The sequence below is a fragment of the Purpureocillium lilacinum genome (genome assembly GCF_023168085.1).
Source record: "Purpureocillium lilacinum CBS 284.36 DNA, scaffold_1, whole genome shotgun sequence".
Classification (NCBI taxonomy): Eukaryota; Fungi; Ascomycota; class Sordariomycetes; order Hypocreales; family Ophiocordycipitaceae; genus Purpureocillium; species Purpureocillium lilacinum.
This window is the reverse complement of record NW_027072111.1, coordinates 5678869-5701301: the sequence shown is the minus strand read 5'-3', so window position 1 is coordinate 5701301 and position 22433 is coordinate 5678869. Positions and strand designations below refer to the sequence as shown.

At 59.0% G+C, this 22433-nt stretch overlaps 5 protein-coding genes across 5 annotated transcripts; 2 read left to right on the top strand and 3 right to left on the bottom strand.

Annotated features, from left to right (window-relative positions):
* Positions 1-2403: 2403 nt before the first annotated feature.
* On the bottom strand, positions 2404-4557 carry PLICBS_001348 (uncharacterized protein; the record flags this gene model as incomplete). The annotated part of the gene is made up of 2 exons (XM_018317587.2): positions 2404-4100; positions 4161-4557. 2 exons carry the CDS (start codon positions 4555-4557, stop codon positions 2404-2406), a joined length of 2094 nt encoding a protein of 697 aa, XP_018183112.2.
* Positions 4558-11239: 6682 nt separating this feature from the next.
* On the top strand, positions 11240-12289 carry PLICBS_001347 (uncharacterized protein; the record flags this gene model as incomplete). Its single annotated transcript, XM_018317590.2, has 1 exon — positions 11240-12289. One exon carries the CDS (start codon positions 11240-11242, stop codon positions 12287-12289), a length of 1050 nt encoding a protein of 349 aa, XP_018183115.2.
* A 442-nt stretch (positions 12290-12731) lies between these two features.
* Positions 12732-14692, bottom strand: PLICBS_001346 (suppressor of the cold-sensitive snRNP biogenesis mutant brr1-1; the record flags this gene model as incomplete). The annotated part of the gene is made up of 5 exons (XM_018317591.2): positions 12732-12780; positions 12833-13090; positions 13149-13509; positions 13566-13976; positions 14455-14692. 5 exons carry the CDS (start codon positions 14690-14692, stop codon positions 12732-12734), a joined length of 1317 nt encoding a protein of 438 aa, XP_018183116.1.
* A 466-nt stretch (positions 14693-15158) lies between these two features.
* PLICBS_001345 (uncharacterized protein) lies at positions 15159-15671 on the top strand (the record flags this gene model as incomplete). The annotated part of the gene is made up of 1 exon (XM_018317592.1): positions 15159-15671. The coding sequence occupies one exon, from the start codon at positions 15159-15161 to the stop codon at positions 15669-15671; it is 513 nt and encodes a 170-aa protein (XP_018183117.1).
* A 2243-nt stretch (positions 15672-17914) lies between these two features.
* PLICBS_001344 (uncharacterized protein) lies at positions 17915-20715 on the bottom strand (the record flags this gene model as incomplete). The annotated part of the gene is made up of 5 exons (XM_018317593.2): positions 17915-19562; positions 19629-20061; positions 20123-20163; positions 20238-20358; positions 20679-20715. 5 exons carry the CDS (start codon positions 20713-20715, stop codon positions 17915-17917), a joined length of 2280 nt encoding a protein of 759 aa, XP_018183118.2.
* Between the last annotated feature and the right edge of the window lie 1718 nt (positions 20716-22433).

Sequence of the window (22433 nt, the reverse complement as noted above, 5' to 3'; positions counted from 1 at the left end):
CAGCCTGGCATCCGGATGCTCTCAAGCATGCCTCTCAACAGTTATCTCGGCCCGCCAAGAAGCGTGCAGAGGCCCCACGCAAAAGCTGGCGACAAGTCACAATTCCTTGCAGCGCACACAGGCACGTTGCGCATCCTCGAGTGTCGCACAGCGGCTCCCTTCTCCCGGTCCCCCGCGCGAACCGTGATGCCGGCGTGACTAAGATGCGAACAAAGCGAGGGGCTTACCACCACCACCGAAAGCCATCCCCGCTCGAACATCACGGCGAGCCTGGAACAGGAAGCTGCGCCCGCCGGACACAGCACAGATGGGACGTGGCCGGGCCTTGGATGGTTGCTGGAACCCTGCGAGGCGAGGCGGCTGGCGAGCCGGAAGGGACGGGCATGAGGGCGAAGCCAGGCATGGCAGCGAGGCCAAGAGACTTCCGCAGTTCGTAAGGTCAATTAAACACGAGGGGGGCCTGCTTCCGGGCTTGCCGCATGTCATGCTGACCCGCCATGATGTCCTGCGTGAATGCAAAGGGCGGCTCACTTGGACTCATCATGAGTCTCGAGGCATCGGCCCAAGGCCCCGGCCGCAAGCACGACGCGCGTTATACATCACGGCCAGCCTGTTTTGAGTCTCGTGCTTCCTTGTCGGCCTCGCGGGAAACGGTCGCTTCCGCACAGCATGGAAGCCAGCACTGGTGCTGACCAGGCCCCGGCGGCTCGATGCTCGGCATGGATGTGTCCCCATCGTGAACGTGCCCAGCCGCCACCCCGTGGGATGCTCACGCCGCTGTCGCGGCCCCCCACCCCGGGGCGCCCTTTGGCGATGGCCCGGTCGTCAATCCCCTCCCGCGCCAGGCCAACATCTCGAGCAACAGCCAAACCAGGGAAACAAGCCAGGGAAGCACATCTCTCCGCACCCAGCGCTGCCCGTCAGCTGCGGGTCTCGGGCAGAGCTCCGTAGCACAGTGTTGGACGGGCGTTTGTCGTCGCGGCCACGCACCGCCGCCGTGTCGCCACCTATTGCCCAATGCGGCAAGCTCGCGGCCTCAGACCACCATCCCAAAAGTTGGGTCCCGTCCGGCCCTCATCAGGCAGAATGACTCACACGGTCGGTTCCAGCGCGACTCGACTCCCAACCCCGAGGGAGCCCCGTTTCATGCGCAACCACAAAGCCGCCCAGTGTTCACGAGAGCTCACTCACAGTCGTCCCGGCAATTTCCGGAACATTCAGCGCGCACGCCGGGCAAATCCGCTCGCTGCCTGCAGCTGTCACGCCAGCACCAACAGGCCTGGGCCTCGCGCCCGTGCTGCCGGCCACACATTGCTCTCAGCCTTGCAGGTACTCTCCTGCGGCCCGTTGTAATGCACTGTCTGCATGAACGTATGAACCTTTGATGTCGGGTCGCAGAGCCGGGCAAGATCAGAATAGCATGCATGTCACGCAACATCCGTCGCAAGTGCGTAAAAGTACTGTACTGCAAAAGACAGTACAGTGCCGCGTCAGCAACTGTTCTCAGCATGTAACTCTTCAATTCTTTTGTGGCCCCGCGGCCTTCGAAGCCAGGCATCCACCATCGCGTTGTGCTGAGAGCACGACGAGGCCGGTGAGCTTGCTCCGTCATTAGTGCCAACCATCTGAGGACTCTTCCAAGCTAGCTATAAGATTTCGCCATAGCGTCATCGCTCTCCACGGTCCAGACCAGCTCTTTGTGGATTCAGTCTCCTCTGAATAGCGCAAAGAGTTTAGCACGAGAGTTCGCGGAGGTCGAGCAGGTGGCGTTGCGGCCGTCCAGAGCGAGCAAGAGAGTCGTCAAGTTCATGTTGATTATTGCCTTCCTGGTTGTTCTTGTCCGTGACGCTAAGCTGGAGGCCTTTCGACCGAGTTGCCGAAATCGCACGCTGTGGATTGGCCTGCAGCCGTGCTTCCATCGTGGTCGGAGTGCCTTGCCCACTTCCACCATCGTAACAATCCAAGAAACATGAGTCTTCTAGTCGTACAGTCCCGTTCCTCCGCTCTTCGTAGGTAGTCACCGTCCAGCCAACTGCTCAACCCCGGACGACCACCTTCAACGGTTCATCCATATTCCCGAGCCTGGATGATGCATGCTAGATTAACGCGCTTTTCAACCCATAGCCCTTGGACGCCATCTGCACGTTCTATGAACCCTGAGATGGAACGAACCCCGTCCAAGGGTGTGGTGGTATCAAGAAAGCACCCATGGCAAAGACTCCTCTCCTTTCCCAACGCTTCCGTACCAGATGCGATGTAGCGATATAGAAGCGCAAAAAAAATAAAAGACAGATGGCGTTATCAAACGAGTCTGGATGTTACTGTCGCAGACAACATATGTGACTGGTGTTGGCGTCCAGTGTAATGGTGGCGCATGTGCTCGCGAGAAGGGTTGCGAACATGCTAGTTGAGAATGCCATCCCACATCCCGGGGCCACGGAGGCTGATGGCGGGGTGGATCTTGGCAGATGTGTAGCCGCTGGCAGCCTCTGCGGAGCAGCACACTCTCTTTCCCGGTGCTCCGACAATGGGGCGGCCGGGGAATTGGAGGTAGGAGTCCGAAGCAACGCCGCCTCGAGGGCGGACGAGGCTCTCGGGCCAACCTGCCTGAGACGCCTCATAGCCTGCGGAGAGAATTTCGCGCACATTGTCCTGCAGGTTGTTGTCCATCGACGACGTCCTGCTACGCTTGCAGCCAGTTCTGGCGATGGGCGTGGCATTAGCCGAGGCTTGTCTGTGCAGGTCCTGCAGAGCTCGAGCAGCGTCCGAGGCTGGGTCTCGTGCCACCTCGTCGAGGTCCATCTCACGCCTCGCCAATGGGGTTTCCAAGGTGAGGTCACCGAGCTTATTAACCGGGCCGGTGTAAGACTCAGGTGACGACGATGGGCAAGGCTCGTCGTAATCTTCAGGAACCGAAGGCACCGTCGGTCTAGCGCACACCTTGTCATTCCATAGCTTCGTCGCCCGGAATCGCAACGGCACACTACCCCTGCCGGAGCTGGTGTAGTTGGTCGCGCTAACGAGAGACGATGCAGAGGAAATGGACGAGGACCGCGAAGAACGCGACGTGTCAGAAACCATGGATTCCGGAGAAGATGCCGTCGAGACCGAGTTGGCGAGAGAGGAGCGACGGACGGGGCAGTAACCCTGAGGCGACGAAGTGCTCGAGCAAGGGAATCGTTCCAGGGCCTGGGCCGTGTTGATGCAGTTTGCTTGCGCCATAGCCAAGCCCATTGCGCCGCACTTCCCCATGATCTGCGAAGCAGCACTCACAGCAGGAGTGCAAAATCCGCTCGTCTGGGGAGTAAGACGCGGGGTGGGGAGGAGGCCCAGAGACGGAGCCAGACGGCCCGGTGTGAAGACAGACGTCGGCGCAGGCTCCATGAAAGCCGGCGTGCCGCAAGACTTGGGTGTCTGCAAGGCACTGGGGGTGTCGAATCCAGTACGAGCATCCTGAGTGCCGTTGAGAATGCTGCGCGGGGACATGACGGAGAGGTCGCTGGTCTTGGAGCTGACCTGAGGGATCAGGCCCTCAATGTTGGTCAGCTCCGGGTCCAGCTTCAGAATGATCTGCTTCCAGTCCGCGGTCTGCTGCGCGATGACCTGCGAGATACCACCGGGCGAAGGAGGCGACGGCGGTGGCGTGTACTTGAGCACCATCTCCGTCCAGCGCTGAAAGACATCATCTGCGATGTGCAGTTTCCAGTTGACAGCGAGGAGGAAAGCAATCTCGTTCTGGTTGATCTCCTGGGTATTGAGGCCAGAGATCTTGCTCCAGGCGCGGGCAGAGTAATTGCGGTCCTGGAGATACTTGGACGCCAGAATGAGAGCCGCGAGGAACATGCGCCGGCCACACTGCAGAGCGCGGTCGGAGTACCGGTCCTCTGGCTGCTCTGTGGTGAAGTTGTGCTTCGGCACATGCGGCTTGATGAGAATGAGGTAGTACAGAGCCACCTGGAGTGTGGAGTAGCTGGTGCGCGAACGCCGAAGCGTCTCCTGAATGAAGGTGCGCAGGGGCAGGACAGCTTTACTGCTCTGCTCACTGCGGCAGATCACCGAGGAAAGCGGCCAGATAGCCTCCACGATCTGGGTGGACGAGTCTGTACAGGGTTGTATTAAGCATTGGATCAGAGTGTCCAGAGGCAAATACTGCGACCTACCAACAAGGTTGTCGACGAAGTTGATCTTGCGATCGGACTGCCGAACAAGTGCCGGGGGGGCGGCCGACCGGGCGTGCGACCCAGCCGTGCGCCGGGGGTTCTGGCGCAGCTCCGCCGGAACGGAGGTCTCGGCCTCGCGCTGCAGAAGCGAGCGGCGAAAGCTGGCGGCCTTCTCTGAGGCGGTGACGGTGGCCCGCTTCGAGAGACAGTAGCTGTCGCAAGAATCGGAATCGGACGTGTTTGCGGAGATGGAGGTGTCGTCGGAGGATTGAGATGCGGTATCGGACCACACCGAGGCGGTCGAGGTGGACGCCGAGGCGCTTATAGCGGAGTTGTAAGGTGCATATCGGATGGAGCTAGCGACGGAGGCGGGCGAGCCATACGCGTCGCACTTCATCTTGCTAGAGGATGTGTGTGTTGGGGTTCTGGTTTGACAGGTGCGTCAAGCCAGTATCGAGTTTCCAGTCGCCGTCGAGGGCCAAGTCAACCAGTAAGATCGTGTGTTACCGTTGAGCAAATCGAGTGAACCGTGTCGAGTAGCTAACTTCACGCAAGCAGCATGTGCTTACTGCGTGCGAGAAGCGTGTCCGGGGGCGTGTAAGAGCGGGTGTTTTAGACGAGGGTGTCGACAACCGACTTTACACGAACGATCAGACCGGAGGACAGAGCTGAGACGACGGCGACTGGAGTAGTAATAGTGTAACTTGCACGAGGCATTGCGACAAATGCTTCAAGAGGCAAGTTGAGGTTGGTGTGACGGTAGTCTTAACACACTACCATCGAGAGAGGAGGTTCGGGAGGCGGGGGGGGTTCTTCGGAGGGGCGGTTAGGCGGGTGGCTGATCGACAGTTGACGTCTGGGACGCTGAAGGCTGTCGTGCAGGGTCGGCTCTCGAAGATATGCAGGTACAGAGCGGTGCGGTGGCTAGGGCGAGCGTATATATTCGGAGTCGGCGGTGATGTGACTCCCTAACGTGGCCTGAGAGGCGAGGCGCCGGTATGAGTGCGAGGGTGGTGACAGCCTTGGGAGAGGCGATGAGTGGGGCCTGGGGGCTGATAGGCTGGTGTGACTCTTGCGCGGTGGCGACCCGAGTGTTGCCGCGTGGACCAGTGGCTGCCCAGCTGGCGATTTCGGAGGCAGCGAGGCAGTGACTGGGGGAGCAGCCTAAAATGACAGAGAGCGGCCAAAGACGTGGCAAATGGTGGTGCGCCTGCGTCCGTGTGATTGATGACAATGCGGAAAAAAAGGCAGACGGGGTATTAGAAGAGCAGCAAAAGGGAAATAGGGAGTGCGTGTGGTGGTGGTGAGTAACACTGGTGACTGCAAGTGAGGCAGCTCACGTCGACGTGCAAGTGACTGCGCCGGCGACTGCTTCTGCTGCTTGCTGGTGGCAGTGGTGCTCGTCGTTCGCTTCTCTCAGGTTCGCAAGGTACAAGTGAATGCCGCTGCGAGTGGGAGGAGGCGAGGACTGATCGGTGAGGATCGGGACAGGAAATGAAACCCAAAGAGTAGAATTGCGCCGTGGAGTGGAGAGAAACCAGAGCAGACTTCGAGAGTCGCTGGTGACGATTACAGGGCGGTATCGAACTTCATCGTGGCGACGCTGGAGTTCGATGGGGGAAGGAAAACGGGAAGCCTGTTGCGAGGGCCTGTGGTTTTGAATGGGCGGGCGCCTCCCGCGCGCGCGCATTCTCTCGCTCCCAGTCGCTCTGTGCCCGTCGCTGCGCTGGCTGGCGGGCGGATGGGCGGGCGGGCTGGGGGGGGTTCCAGAGGAGAGGGGAGGGGGACCCAGGCATGGGGGGGGCGGGCTGGCTCTGCGAACGTGTGAGCGTGTGGTGGGAGGCGGCCGGAGGAAGCGTCTTGCTGCAGCGGCATTGCCAGCAACGCCAGGCAGGCGGCATTCAATCCGGCGACTCACGTACCGCGTCGTGTACAGCGTGCGCGGGGCTGGCGCGAAAGGGTACACGCCGCCCAGCCGCTCGATACCTGGGCAGGCTCAGCCCCTGCGCACGACCTGACTGGCTGTGTCCAGATTTTGCCGGCGCTCCATTGGCCACAGCCTCGAGCCCCCTGAAGGCCCATCTGCCTGTTCATCAGTGGCCTGCGTTTGCCTGCACCACCCCAAGACCACTTGCGCAGGCCGCGCAGTTCGGCGGCCGCCCCACCCCTGTCGCCCCTGATTCCATTACGGGAATGGCGCGCTGAGCTGCCCTGCCCTCTGCCACTCAGCGCGTTACCTCCTGGCCCGGCGCAGCCAGTTACAGCGCGCCAGCCCAGAACGGTGGCGGAGACACCCAGCTGCGAGGAAGAGTCATCGCAACGCATCGGGAACGCCTGGGCGCGCTGGCTGGGCGCCTTCGCGCTCGCCGTCGGCCTCACGCCCGGCCCTCGCCTTGGCCCGAGGCAAGGGCGCAGAAGCCGGGCTTTGCCAGGCTGGAAGAACAACAGCGTCGAGGCGAAGAGCAGGTGAAATACACGGGGCGGCGACAAGGCAACCAAACTTCAACGGCCGCAACGAGGCCACGAAATGACACGGGCCAGGCCCGGAGACACGACGGCATCAAAGGCTGAGGGGAGGCGGGTTGGCGTCGGGCCCCGCCCCAGCAGGCGTGTGTTGCATTCTGTCACGCCAACGTCGCCATCGCCGGCGTGTACAGCACTGCACAGCACAGCAGTCGTACTTCGTAATGCCTCCATACATTACAAAGTACCGGGTGGCCAGCGCCATGATCAGTCAGCGGCGACGAATCGTGCCTCACAAGTCGTGCCACAGCGCCCCGACTGGCCGTGTTCGTGTCAGCATGCCGAGTCTCTCCGCCCTCTCGTCGATGGAACGAGCAGCCTGGCTGGGGCACGGGTGCAAAGTCACCACCGCCCAGTGGGCTCGACAACCAGGCAGAATCAGACTCGAAACTGGCCACTGCTCCCGTGATCCGAAAAGGACCGCAGAGTGCACAGTCCATGCCAAACCGCCGGTGCCTCAACGGGCTGGGCAGGTACTTCGCCATCTCCGCTTGCGTGTGTGCCAATGCCATTCCATGAATAGCACTGGGGATGCAGTGCAGTGCTGTACAGTACTGTCAACAATATGGCCTCTGCTTTGCCACCATTGACGCATGTCACTGCCACGACCCGCGCGGCAAATGGCAGGGCTCGGTGCCTCACACTGCCATCCGCGGTCGGTCTTGGGCACTAGACCGCCGTTCCGGACAGCCCGCATTGCAAATGGCCCTCTGGAGAGCGGCCGCGTGAGGGATTCCGGACACACGCCAGCAATGACCTCACACGTCTCCCCCCTCTCCACCCCATCTGCGTGGACTGGGTGAGGGGCCACTTGGCGGAACTCTCCAGACCCGCCGAAAACGAACTCCAGATGCCTCTTGGCCTGGCTGGCCAGGCGCTGGTCACGCTGTGCCACGGAGCGCACGGGAATTTCTTGCCTTGTTGCTTCGTGCAGGCCATCGAGGGGTTGTCGGACGGGCGCAAACCGGCGCGACGGCAAACCGGAACTCATCGGTAGACAACAGACAAACGGCAGGAGAATTTTTCTCTTCGCAGTCACCCGACGCCCGCGACGGTAACAGCAAGCTGCACAGCCTTAAGCGACCGTGCTCTCGTGTTCAACATGGATGGCTCGCCACTAACAAAGCTTTTCTCGAAGTGCGGGCGAGAGCGTTCTCGTCCTGTGTGCCAGGCGTCAGAGGGTGGGAACGGCCGGAGGGCCAAGGAGGAGGGGCGGTGCGGCAGCTGATGGAGGGAGGATGCCTCCGATGACTGTTCCAGCGTTCCGACTCGACTCATGCCGCCTGACAACCCAGGCACGGCGCGGATGCATCCTGCTCCATCCACGCCGTGGTATCAGGCTGGGCTCTCTGCTCGTGGTCCGTCGCAGCCGCTCGGCTACCTTGACGCACACCCGGCCAACGGACTCATGCCACTTTTGTGGTGGTGACACGGCATCTGCGGTTTCTCCCCTTCGAGGCGCGCTTCGCGGCATCACTGCTCGCTTTTGTGCTGCGAAGCACTTGTGTTGCCGACCACGATTCGGACCCGCGTCTGTAGGAGAGCATCAACGGCCACTCGGTCGCCAGTCGTGTGTCGAGCACCTTGCCATTTGCCTCGCCCGAAATTGCACGGCGCTTCTGGAGATGAGGGTGGTTCCCACATTTCATCACGGTGCATGCACAATCTGCACAAATGAGACGACGTGCAGCCCAAGGGGCCGCTAGGCACGACCAGTCTCCCAGAAAGGGACACATTACTCAACGGAGACTGCCTTGGTGCCTCAGGTGTCGCGGCGTTGGCGCCTCCAGCGGCCGTCTTGCAACGGCGGGCATTCATCAAAACTGCGCTTGACGGTCATTGTGGCCCGCCGTGCTGGCCACGAGCACGGCAAGCAATCCACGATTCTCCAGCGCCCGCCCGAGATTGAATGCAGTGTTGATGCCGCTGTTGAAATTCGGCATCACACCTCATCAACAGTGCTCGGCGCTGAACCGTACGCCCGCAAGGATTCTAGCGGGGAGCGGTCGAAGCTCTCGATTAAACGACGCCAAGATGGAGGCCAACGCAGCGCAGATGACGTTCGTTCCGAGCAGCGAGCATGAGATCCACGTCCGCAAGGGGTCGCCATGATCCATTCGCCTTGGCTGGTGTGAAGCATGTTCAATGTACAGTAATACTTACTACGCCGCAGTGTGATTCCTCAGCCGCTGGCGCTGTGGCATTTGCCGGGAGAGACAACCAACAAAGTGCCATTCGACAAACCATCTATGAAGAGCTGCAAAAAAGTAAAGTGACGTCCCTTTCATCTCGTTCGTCATAATCATTGCAGAACCCAGAGTGAATGTGCCAGCGTCGCCCCAGCTGCACTTTCGATCCTGCGACTTCTCCTGTCAGAGAAGGCGTGCATCCGTTATTGGGCAGTGTCGCATCCCCTCGCTTCCGCACCCGCGGGCCAATAGCTGCGCCATCAGGTCACACCTCTTGTATGTGCCTTCTCCAATAGAAGTCCCCAAGATGCAGAGCTTCCAAGCCCAAAGCCCTGGGCTCATCATCATGCAGAGTGAAGGCGGAGTCGTGATGACACCGCCTTGTTGGAGGCCAAGTATGGAACCAAGCATGGAACAGACTGTCCAGAACTGCCTCGCCGCGTAGCTCGGGCTGGCGCTCTGACCGAAACGTCAGCTGCGGGAATGTGAAATCCTCCATCCTGCCTCGTTTTGCTCGTGCAGCGCTGTGAGGCTCGCCCCGCGCTGGCCGGGATGATTTACAGCCTCATTCGCCTTGCGGCGGACTTGACCAGCCCCGGTCTCGTGCTTACTCCTCTGCCCAGCTGATCAGGGCTCGGGCTTACACTTCGCGTTTGGGCTCCAGAACGAAGATGCCTGCATCGTGAATGCCTCTGTCAGATCGTGCGTAGGTCGAACAAGCACGAACGACGACCAAGTCGAGGCTCCGCGTGGGCCGCAAGTGTACTGTGCGTTCTCGAGCTCAACCCGTGACCTTCAGTTTTGGCACGCCTGACCTCTGATGACTCGACCATCCCAACAACAGCGTCTCCACGTCCGCCCAAAGCGCCAACATTTCACAGCGCCTTGGTCAGGCACGACGCCGTATTCGGAGGCTTCCCGTTCACGAAACAATACTGTCGATTCCACCCAAGGCGAAAATGGCAAAAAGTGCAGCCGCAGTGTCTTGATGAGGCCCTGATGACGGCCGCTGACTCACTCTTTGCAACAATGACCGAGCCCCTCCACCACCGGGGTGCCCAAGTCGCATCACCTGATGACGTGCTGGCCCCTTTCATTATGCGATTTGCCTTGGCCCTTTGTCCACTCCATCGCGTTGGTTATGCCATGTTTGGGGCCAGGCTGCTAGGAAGCCCGGCTCCGGTTTCGCAGCCTGTGGCAGCAATTGGCCTGGCCTGGCGCGAGGCAGAAGCGCGTCATGTCAGTCGCGCTCACAGTCATGTGCATCATCGTGACCCCAACGGCAGCCTGCTCACAGGTACTCACAGAGTGACACTTGGCATTCTGTACACGAGGAGTATGCCGCATGGGCCGTTCGAGGCATGTGTTGAAAGAAAGGGTTGAGTTTTGTCCCAGCGACCGCCTTACCCTAGATCCATGCCCTCCAAGGATTGTAATCTCTCCATGTCGTATTGAGCAATATCCAACATGTTGACCACTCCCTTCGTGAGCTCATTTGTACGATCGCCTTTGGCTGGTACTACAATCTGAGGTTCATGACCTTTTGGCAACGTGTCCGGTTGAAACGAAGCATGAACACGCTTTGGTGCGGCAGGTTGCCGTCTTGTGTTGGGCGTCGCTTACTCTGATGGTGCAATCAATGACGCATATATAGTTGTTCAAACGTGGATCATTATTGTCCGATATCGCCTCCTGAAAATGCCACCTGTGACCACCGACCTCTTTGATGGGCTGGAGTAACAGATGGCTTGTAGCGACGCGAGTGGCGTCATTACAACCGACGACAGGGCCAATTTGCGCCATGCCAGCCGAGAGTGGCCATGATACATGTCACAAAGAGTACTCTTGCGCGCCTGAATTGGAAGCCAGGTAACCCTGTCTCAACGGTGGACGCGACTTCTTCAGGTTGTACCGAGTTCAGTGTTGTCGCGCCTGACTGGACTTTTTGCACACATACACGGAGTACGAGAATGCAGCCGAAAGAAGGACTCGTCGCCATGATGGGACAAGGCCTCGGCTGCCACGACATCACTGTATTCAGAATGTTGGAAACGGATCCTGTGTAGCGTAGGGGCGCCTCATCACTGCCTACAGATCGATCTCATCCTGCGCACAGTCGTAGCAAGATTCAAGAGATGGGATGACCGACTGGCACGATACTGTGCTTACAGCAAATCACTGTATATACCAGTCACGATACTGAATAGACCAGTGAATCCGGCACCAGGAATGGGATCGGTTTCGTTCGAATGGACCATCTTCAGAGAGGTGTGAAGGGTGCGAAACACGTTTCCAGGCTTTCTCCCATGGGCGACGATCGAATCTATAATGGACCCAAGTGAGCTCCGATTCTTCGTTTACCGAAAGATGGCAGTCGACGCAAGCCGCCCTCTTGCAGTGGCAACAGACAGGGTGGTGGTTAACCAGGACACGCTCGACGGAGCATCCGTAGGTGGCCTCTACGCCGAACTCGTCCGGAACACCACCGCCATACAAAAGTCCCTTCAAGCCCTCAGCCTCGATGATGGGATCCTTGTCTTGGAGCCTATCGTATCGAAGCTGCTGGCGCGCATGATATACTGTTCAAACAGAATCGACGATGTAGGAGGGGACTGGGACGCGACCATGCACCTCTGCCAGCCCATCTTCCGATCCAAAAAGTCCACCTTGGACGTATACAGGGAAGAGCTCGAGTATGAGGCGCTTGTTGACCCTTGCCGGCAGCCGAGAAGCACCATCGTCACGCCCGCGGACATTCGCAGGGAGCATGAGATCATACAGCACGCCAAAGCAGCCAAGTACATGCTGACAGAGGTGTACCTGCACGGCCACGAGCTGTCTGAAGAGATCCTTCTCAATACCCACCGGATCATGACGTACAATATCGACTCTGCTGACGGCGCGCCGCCGACGGAATACGGCGGCGTCTATAGGTCGTCGTCGGCTCCGTCCCAGACCTCGGAGCAATCCGCGTCGTGGTTCATATCCCAGTCAGTCCAACACATGATCGAGTCTCTGACAACAGACCTTGCCGGCATCGAGAAGGACGAGTTGCTAAAGGCCGTTTCCGTCGCCTCCAACTATTGCCACGTCTTTTGCAACATCAGACCGTTCTCTGAGGGCAATGGACGGATGGGCAGGCTTCTACTCAACGCCATACTCCTCAAGACCGTGGGCGCCGTGGCCTGCCTTGGCAACGACACCCAGAGCCGCGAGTCTCTGAAGGCCGTCGGTGATTCTGTATGTGGCAGCCCAAAGCGCGAACAGGTCAGCCCCGGCAAGATTACTGCCACACCGCATCTGCATGGTCCAGAGGCACTACGAAGCATGGTTCTCAAAAGTGTGGTGGAAAGCACGAGGCATCTTGCCAAGGCACTTCGCGCAGAGACGGGGATTAGATATAGCAACGCGGCATAAGCCATCTTCAAATTGTTTTGCTGGTAAATAGATGGAAGCTAAATACGCACATTTTGCCCGCGCAGCAGCTTCACCCTGAGCCGACCCCAGTTTGCACCAACATCCTCAACAAACATGCCGCACATAGCAAACGTAAGTCCGCAAGACGGAGAATCCATCTTGCGTCAAAGCCCGAAGCTACGAGCTGCCTTGGATGGCATGGTAACTCCCCCGCGTCATGATAGCCTCACGTGCAACGCTTGAGCACAAGCGTTGCGTCATGAACGGCCTTGGCATGGCCGTGGACAGCATTGTCGCAAAGTCCTTGTTCAAATTCTTCGTCTATCCCTTAGACGATAGCCTGACCTAATTTTTAGTCTCAATACACGAACCCGGGACCCTTGCATTGACAAACCCAAACCTGTTGCAGCAAAACTCAAATCTGACACTTCGACTTCCTGGTTTAAGACGCCATGTAGGTGCTGGCATCCACGCCCTCCTTGGGAAACTCACTAGGCACAAGTCAGTATTCCGTTTCACAGAAGAGCAGTAAGGTGTACGTACGGCAAGGCGACCTCGAAACGCTTCTCAATCTCCTTCAAGACCTCCTGGTCCTGGTCGGAGCTCACGAACGAGATGGCGAGACCCTTGGTACCGAAACGGCCAGCACGGCCGACTCGGTGAAGATACGAGCTGGCATCTGCAGGAAGGTCATAGTTGATGGCCAGGTTGATCCGTTCAATGTCGATACCACGACCGAAGACATCCGTCGCGACGCAGATGCGCTTCTTAAACTCCTTAAACTCCTTGTAACGCTTGATACTGTTGAAATTTGTTAGCAAGGTCCCTCTGACGGCAGGCGAGCTGGCACAGGACTTACCGTTCATCCTGGCTCACGCCAGAGTGGACGGCGATGGAAGGGAAGTTGCACTCCCGAAGGAGTTTGTCGAGCTCGGTAGCACGGATCGTGCTCTTGACGAAAATGATGACCTGGTTAAACTGAAGGTCATCAAGAAGCTCATTGAGCTTCCGGTTCTTCTCCTTTTCCTCCAGCTTGACGTAATACTGCTGGAGGCCGTGAAGGGTGAGCTTGGTGTCCTCATCGACGTAATGCTCCGTCGGGTTCTGCATAAATTTGCGGCAGATAGGCTTGATAGCATCCGAAAGCGTGGCCGAGAACATCATGACCTGCTTCTGGGTCGGAGTGGCGCGGAAGACGTCCTGGACGTCGGTACGCATGTCTAACAGATAGTCAGCGAGCTGATGGGGTAGCAGTGGGGTGACGCTGGAGACTCACCAGGCTGGTCAAGCATCTTGTCGCATTCGTCGAGGACGAAGATACGCACGCTGCCGAGGCGGAGGGCCTTGTCGCGAACGAGGGCCTTGAGGCGGCCTGGGGTGCCCACGATGATGTGGGGGCACGTATCCTTGTTCTTCAAGGTCTCCACGTCCGTCTTGATGGGAGTACCACCGTAGAAAACGCCCGTCTTGATGTCAGGCATGTACTTGCTGAACCGGTTGTACTCGTCGCGAATCTGGTAGGCCAGCTCACGAGTGTGGCACATGACCACCACGGAGACCTCGCCGTTGATGGGCTCAACCTGCTGGAGCGTGGCCAGAACGAAGACAGCCGTCTTTCCCAGACCGGACTTGGCCTGGCAGATAATGTCGCCACCGAGAAGCGCCTGCGGAATACAAGTTTGCTGGACTATCGATCGATCGGAGGTTAGATATTTGTTCCACAGTAGTAGGTGCAATGAGGCAAGGGCCCCGTCCGTCCATCATCGCAGGCGAGCAACGACGGCCGAAAGGAGCTCGCGTTTGTCGACATTGCGAGTCGTCGGTGTTTCGTCGCCAGCCATTTCCGCAAGCCCCGAAGAGCCGGGATCACACCCCCAGGCGACAGGCGCCCTCGTTTCTGCCGCAGCCCGCGCACCCGCATCCACCAGCGCGCCGATCGACAGGGAACCGCTCTAGCTCGCAACAGCGAACCTCTTGTGCCGTATAGGGTACATCCTTTGATGCGTCCACGGCCATGTACCGCCGTTCGAGTAGAGCGCCCCGTCTGCGCTGGTGGGGTGGCTTCCGCTTCATTTCGACCGAGCGTTGTTCGCTTGCGAGACGGACGGACGAGTGTGGGGAGGAATTTCAAGAGTTGGGGTGATTAGGATTCATTCAGAACTGACCCTCCGATGGATGCTCGAAGCCACAGTCGCCAATAGCGCGGAGAAGCTCGGGCTTCAAAAGAAAGTCGCGGAATCCAGTCGAGTGGATGCCGACATAGCTGCCCTTCTTGTCCACATCGTTGCCAGCAGCAAGGTCGGTCTTCTTGCCGTTAGAACCGGCGGCGGCGCCGGCGGCAGGCGCCTCGTTGCCGCCGATCTCCTCGTCGGAGTAGTCGATGAGATCCTCTTCGTGAGACATTTTGGTTGCGGAGTGTCGATGCTTGGTGCAGATGCGATGATTTGGCTGTTGACAAAGGCGACGCGCCGGGCGGTGCGCTTGGAGAAAGAAATCCTCGAACCGCCGGAAAAGAGGCCGTAGGAGAAGCAGAGAAGAATGGAGGGATGAAGTTTGAGTGGTGCGGTTGAGATCGGCAACGCGCAGTTCTCAGAAGATTGCTGGGTTGAGAGGTTGACAGAACGACGTTTGCGAGGCTGACGTTGACGAGGGACCAGCTGGCTGGCGCAGTTGCCGTTGGTCCGTGCGCGCCACCACATCACGTGATGTTATTTTGTGCCACCGTGCCAGGTGCGCAGGCGGGGCTGACAGCACTGTGCTGTAAGGGCCGCTTATGGAAAATCTGGTGTAAGTTCGAGGTTTGAGATGAGTCTTGCACCAAGTCGAGGCGCATCAACGGGTCCGTCCATTTTCGCCACCAGCTTCCGAAATGGCGAAGCAGAAGCTCAATACTGGTGTTCAGAACAAGATCATCTACTCGAGAGCATCGTATCTCTATCAGGCAGCCGACTATCTCGCCAGGCGTGCCCGTGAGGGCCAGCACCCGCCAGACAACCAGGCTCCAGAGGGCAAACAGGCGGTTCATGGAGCACAAATCGAACAACGGCAAAAGGCCATCGGGAACCTGTCGCGTCAGGTCATCTGCGACATGAGGGCTGTGTCTCTCAAAGCTCAAATACGTCAAGGGACGTCGCTGAAGCGTACAATCTGCAAATTCTGCGATACGCTCCAGATCGAGGGTGAAACATGTCGCTCCGTCATCGAGAACCAAAGCAAGGGTGGCCGCAAGCCATGGGCTGATGTGCTGGTGATCAAATGCAATACCTGCGGCAATGCGAAACGCTTCCCAGTCAGCGCCCCGCGGCAACAACGGAGAGCAGTGCGCCCGGGCAAACCGCAGGAAGCCAAGGGAGAGCGAGAGGAGAACGATGAGGGGGCATGAACTGAAAAGCTCTACATGATTCTCGATCTATCAAATACCTATGGCAGCAGAAGCAACTGGTCAGCTACATCAGCTATTTACCATTGCATCAACGGCAGCTGACGGCTGCCGCCACAGATGTTGCAAACGCAGCGAAGGCTTGACCGCCTTGCAGAAACGTCCGGTTCGCGAGAGCCACAAAGCCGCGCCTGGGACGCTGCGGGATGGCATGGCCAGTCCATTTGAAGCAGGCATAGGATTGCTGCATGGCTGCTCCTTGGGGATTCGCAGCTCATGATGGCGCGTTCACCCATCAATGCATATAGAAGCAATGCAGAACAAATTCATGGGTGGAGCAACACGTGCTGCCCACGAAATCAGTGTCCGGGCTCCTGTCCGCCGTCGTGATCGTAACCTCGTAGTTGCTCCCTCATGCAACGTGCCTCGGTATGCCCATGGCAACTGCAGCTCCTTACCTCCCTGCCTCCCTGACGCTCTCCTCGCCGAGTACTTTGCTCGCAGCCATGAACCTACGAATCCCCATGTTAGCCACTGGCGAAGCTGCGATCCCCTCTCTCCCTTCTGCGCTGCACTACGCCACGATTTGTCGCCAACCACAAGGCAAGACAGAGAGGAGGTACTCACAAACCACCGTGCCAGCTCCCCAAGCCCCTCATTGCCTCTGCCTGGACGCTCGTCATGCGCAGCAAGTTCTCCGTGTCTGACAGATTTGCGGATAGCTGGGCGAGCTGTGAGTGGAGATGGGTCTGTCGCGCAGGAAGGCCGCGCCGATTAGCATGCCATCTCAACCATGATGCATAGTTCTTGGGTTTCCCTCACAAGCTGTCTGCTTTTGACGACGCTGCCGCTCGTGGCCACGCTTTGCCGGTTCATGTTCATCTGCGTTGTCCCAGCGTTTCGTGTGGCCATGGTTGGTCCGAGGATGACGAGGGTGACTAGGTGATGCAAGTTGCGACGCTCTGAGGTTGACGAGACTTTCACGTTGGACCCAAACTCCAATTCGCGGGAGCGGCAGCGGAGTGGCAGGGCGACAAATGTGGTCTTGGCCAGCACGTGGGTATGACAGTCGCACTCCAGCCTGAATGAGATGCGCGATGTCAACAAACCGCCTGTTTTGGAGCGGGTCACGTGGGGGTACGCAGATCGTGGTATGTGTGACACGTCCCACCTGGGCGCCAGACCGAGGCGAACCGACGACGCCCACATGAAGCACAGCTGTTGGGGCATTGCTGCTTTCGTCCTCTATGCCTGTATTGTGTTCAACTACATATTATTCAAGCATTCCAGCTAAGCTTGAAGGTCCCTTTCATCATATTTTGTTTTCAGGGTGAAGGGCCACGGCCTGCTTCAATCTCCCTCAGAGAGTTCCCCAATACCCGATGGCAAGCAGCCTTGCGTCCCCCTTTCATCAGACAGAATAGCTATAAAGACAGGGGACGAATTTGACGTAAAACAGAGATAAGAAAACAGAAAAGAGAGACCATCCATGTCTATGTTGCTGTTCGCGCCGCCGTCGGGGATCCTTGCAAGTGCGCAATGATCGATGTCGCTACATGCACCCCGTGTGAGCGACGACCCGACATCCGGGGGAGGCTGCACCCGGCGGAGACTCTGCAGTCACCGCACGGTTCACTAGTGCGCGTCGTGCCATGCAGTGTGCGTCATCCTCCTCGCCTCGCCGTAATCGCCAGCCGCTGCTTGGCCCTGCTCCTTGCCGTTGTTGCTCGTCAAATCGCTTGCCGCACCCCTGTGTTCCTAATTGATGAGTTGAAGCCGTGTCGCCGAGACCGAGTAATGCCCATTCCAATTCGCTAGAGCCGATAAACAATTATATGCCAAGTGAAAGCGAGACCATGAAAACAGAACCCAATGCACGAGCGCATCATGTTCGCTGGTGCCGTTGCGGTTCCCATGCCTATGTACGGGATTAAACCAAGTCGATCGAACAGTATAGGTACGGCGCGAATCCTCGAAATCGATCCCGGCCGAATGTGCCGCCCTTTCAACCCAGGCGGCGCCGAATCGACATCAGAAAGCCCCCCGCAGGATGCTGGGTGGACGGGGCCGCAGGCGTGTCGTATGCCGCGGGGTCATTGCATATACTGGCAGAGAGCCGGCCAGCACCGCCGATGTGGACTCGGGACGATTCGAGACGCCATATTACTCCCGCCCAGCACACGCAAAGAGCGTCGTGACCGCTAGACGTGCCAATATACCGAGGACAGATACTCGGAGCTTGGACTTTACCGAGCCCCTGGCGGCGGACCGTGCTGAAAGCTACTCTGGCTGCTGTGTGCTGATCGTTCGGAATCGACTTCACCACTGGCCGCGCTAGCGCTCGCACTGCCCGTCAGACTACCAATGTTTCTTGGCTTGGGTGGGTGAAGGGCGCTCACCCCTATGTGCTGCTCTACTTGCTGCGGAGCAACAGAGTTTCCTTGGCCGGGGGGGTATCGTGGGACTGGCTGTCGGACGCCCTCGGGAGGTGACGGACGCCCATTCATTGGGGGTCCGTAGCCGTTTGGTGGTGAAGGTCGGCCACTACCACCACGGACAGAAGGGCTATACGGATTCCCGGGGGACTGGCTGGCCCGCCTGGGATAGGCACCGTTCATTCCAGGCGGGCCGCCGGGACCCGGCCCGTACTGAAGCTCATCTAGCCTCGAGGCTGTCAGTGAGTTTGCACGGGACCCGGCGCCCATGGCCCCACGGTCAACAGTCGCGTAACGGTTGGAGGTGAAGCCCATCATGGGGTCGTCCAGTATGTTTTCGTTCATCATGGGCGCGTGATTGAGTTGGCTTGACCGGTTGCGCCCAAAACTTGGCCGGAATCGGCTGCCCCGGGGAGGGGCAGGTCCGTCGACTTCCGGGTTGCGGCGGAACTGGGCAGCTGAGGGGCCCAGCGCTTTGCGGTTCTTCCTGGACGTGACGCTCATCATGTCGAAATTATCGGGGTCGATGGTTGGGCCGCCGGCTTGGGCTGTAGGATCAAAAAAGTCGTCATCGTCGTCGTCATCGTCAAACACTTGCTGGCTATTGCGCATTGGATGCGGGCCGCGCCGGGAACCGGGGGGAGGGCCGCGCCTCATCCGCATTTCCTGTTCTCTGAGCGCCAACTCCCTTTGACGGATTTGCAACTCTCTTTCACGGAGGCCCATGTCGGAATCGCCAAGCGAAGGTTCTTGGCCCTCGGGAATATCGTCATAGAGAACAAGATGCGAGAACTCCTCGAGATCGTTGCCGTCCATGGAACCGCGGCGAGAAGGCGCCCTAGAACCGCCATTGACCGATGGCGGTGGACGGGGATAGCCATTGGGTGGCCCGCCGTTCATGGGAGGGGGCCCACGGCGCATTCCCGCTTGGCTGTAGCTTGAAGAGGTCCTTGGTCGGGGCGGTCGAGGCATACCGTTGCCGTTGGGTATCGGACCTGGCATGGGACGATGGCCTTGTTGCGACGGCATCCGCGGCAACGGAGGGGCAACGGTAGGCGAGCCAGGGGCCATCGATGGCGGCGCGCCTTCCCCAGGCTTTGGTCTGCTTCTGTTGACAATGTTCAAGTTGTGCAGGATGGCGTAAAGGGTCTCGATCCTCGGTACAGCGACCTTGGAGTCGCGAGCCAGCTTAATAGGAGATCCGAGATACGTCTCGATCTCCATTGGCCGTCGCGCCACGTAGTCCTGCCACATGATGCTCTCCGGTAAATTAGGCTTCGTCATCTCGTCCATGGTCCGCTGCTTGAAGTCGAAAGAAAACTTGCAGCCGTTTGCCTCGGCGAGGCGCAACAGCTCGTCGATCACATCGGATATCATGTCCTTGACCCCGACCTTCTCCATGAGTGCCGCATGATTCGAAGTTTCGAAAAGTACGCTTATTGGGTGAAACGCAATTGGCCTGCAACATCAAGTCAGCACATGGCCTACTCCAGCCTGCCTTGGCCGACGCAGTGTTGGCACGTACCCGATCACCCTCTCATACTGCTGTTGGCGTATGTTTGGGGAGACTTTGCAATCGACTTGCCCAGTACTCAGTGTCATTGCCAGTGCTTGTGCCATGTCCTCTTGTATTGACTGCGGGATGTTGCTATTCCTGTTGGCAGGGCCGACCCAAATCTCTGTCGAGCCTCTGTGTTCGAACTCGCTCTGGCCAAGCTGTGTCAGTTCGGCGCCAGAAACGAGGGACAGTACGACGTTTGTGGGGAATCGCTCTTCGATTGCCGCTTCGACGCCGAGGGTGTGTGTGGTGTTGATGAGGATGCAGGTGTGTTGGGGAGTGACGACGGCGTCGATCACAGCGGCGAGATCGTACACATCGGGGAGAGCTTTGACGCAAAGCACGACATAATCAAACGGACCGTCTCGGGTCGTCGATGCATCTTCGGGATTTCGGACCACTGCGGTAGCGAAACACGTCAGCAAAGAGATGCCGGGTTTGGTTGGTGAATAGACTCGTACCGTGACGAGGCTTGAACCGCTCGTTGCCAAAGATCGGAGACCTAGAAAGGTCGGGAGTTAGCAAGAAGCGCTGCGTGGATCGATCGACGAACCCGCGAAGGGAAGCGAGACGTACTTGAAAGAAATGCCGTACTGGGCGACATGTTCGAAGCCCGACTTCCAGACAAGCGTAACATCGCAGGCGTTTGTAGCCTGGAGGCGCCAGGACAAGAAGGCAGAGACGGGATTGCCGCCGACTGAGCACACATTCATTAGCTGACTGTCGCTCATGATGAAAGACGGCAACAGGATCGCCGCATCGACAGCTGCTCCCCGTGAACCAAGCGAGTGAGATCCAAAAAAAAAAAACGAGTGTTGATGGGGGAATGGGAAGAACTGAGCCCGGCTGGGCCGGGGAATTGGGGATGTGGACGGAGCGCTGGCGATTGAACTAGGCCTAAAAGTTTGGAGCGGCGCGCCAGAGCAGCATTTTCAGGCGCCAACGGACAACAGCGCAAAGGCGTCCCGCCGAGAAGGGGGGGAGGGGACGGGCAGCGCGGGAGGTGGGACGGCATACCTGATAGAATCTTGAGACGGGGCGTCATGGGTGCCATGGTTTGTCACGGCCCCCAATGAGGTATAGCGAGCAAGCCGAGAGCGATGTGTGCTGGACTCGTTGCGGGAGCGGCTCGTGGCGATGATCTCGTCACCCAGTCCCACGACGCGAGGAGCGGGAGAGGCTCGCTGTGGCTGAGTGAGGACCTCGCTGCGTGCACCTCGCCGGGGTTGGCAACGTGCCGTGTCAAGGGACGCTGCGTGGATGGGATGGGCGAGCCGGCCGCGGTGGGTGTGCGCGAGGGTGCGTGCGTGCGTGCGTGCGTACGTGAGGCAGCGTTGCAAGTCAAGCTGAAGAGGACGGAGGCGGGTTCTGCGTCGAGTCGAGCAAAGGGAGGAGTGGGATTGGCGGGTGGAGGGGTGTGCGAATGCCCTGGAAATCCTGGTTCCTGAGCACCGCGCACGCCGGATCGCCGGAGGCAGCCCGACAAGCGGAGCCGTCGGGGGGGTGTGTGATTCGAGGGTGTTGCGGGCCCCAGAGCCAGACGGGCACGCGGCGCGCGGCCAGGCAAGAAAAAAAAAAGCGTGAGTGTGAGAGAGTCGGGTCGCGGCAGTTGGTTGGCCAGGCAAGGGGTGGTGTTTCAGCAGCGCTGGGCAGTCGACGAACGAGCGAGCGGATATCCCAGCGGATCGTGGCCGATTAGTCCGTACCTGTGTGCGAGCTTGCGCGCTGCTTGCGTAGTAGTAGTATGCGTATGTACTCGTTAAAGGCCCAGGGGACCGCGAGCTGAAATGGCCGGGATGGACGGGTGGGAAATTATCTGGGGTCTCGTAGGACAAGCAGCGGGATGGATGGATGCTTGATGGATGATTGACGGTGCAGTGCTGGATGCGGTGCCAGCAGGAAGGGCGTCGTGGTGCAAGCACACGCAAGCGTACAGGTCGCAGGCGGAGCAGTGGCAGTGGCAGTGGTAGTGGTAGTGGCAGCCCAGTGGGAGTGGCAGTGGCAGGGCTTAACGAGGAAAACACGCTAGTGGCAGCTGCCCTGTGGCCCTCGTACCTGTGCTTGCTGGTGAGCGTGGCCCGTGGACCAGTCGATCGCGGGCCCCTCGGTCGCACTGGATGACCAGGAGGAAGTAAAGAGAATGTGAGCAAGAGAGAGGACGGGGCAGGTGGAGGGGCCCAAGGATTATAGAAGGAAGGTTGGCCGGCTCGCGACTGAGAGACAATGATTATGGGCCTCTTTTCGAGGTCGAAATCCGCGAACCGGTGATGGGCTCGTTTCGCGTCCTGGCACTGATATGGCGACCAAACAAAGAGCGAGTCGTACAGAACGTGGGCAAAAACTGTATTTTTCCCCTCTTGTCAGTCCACGGGCTCTTTGTGGGTGAGGCATCGGGCCCCATTCCTGCGCGTCCCAACTTGCAGGCTCTGCGCAGGTGAGCTTCTGCTGGTCATGACGCCGTGGAAGCCGGCCAGTCGTGCGCAAGGTAGCGTTGGCCGGCACCGAGTTGCACTGCGAGCGGGTCTGCGGGCTGCCGGCCAAGCCACTCACTCACTCACACACACTTGCTCGATGCTTCCCCAGCGACTCTCGGGTTGGGCGCAGCTGTGCTTCCAACCTTGTGCCTGCCTCCCGCCGGGAAGGCCGCAACGGTAGCGGCAGGCGCCGAGCGCTGCACCTTGCCTCGAGCCGGGGCAAGGACAGGGGGGTGGTTCATTGGAACGAACAAGCAGGGACAGACGAAAGAAATCAGAAATGTGACGCTTACCTCTC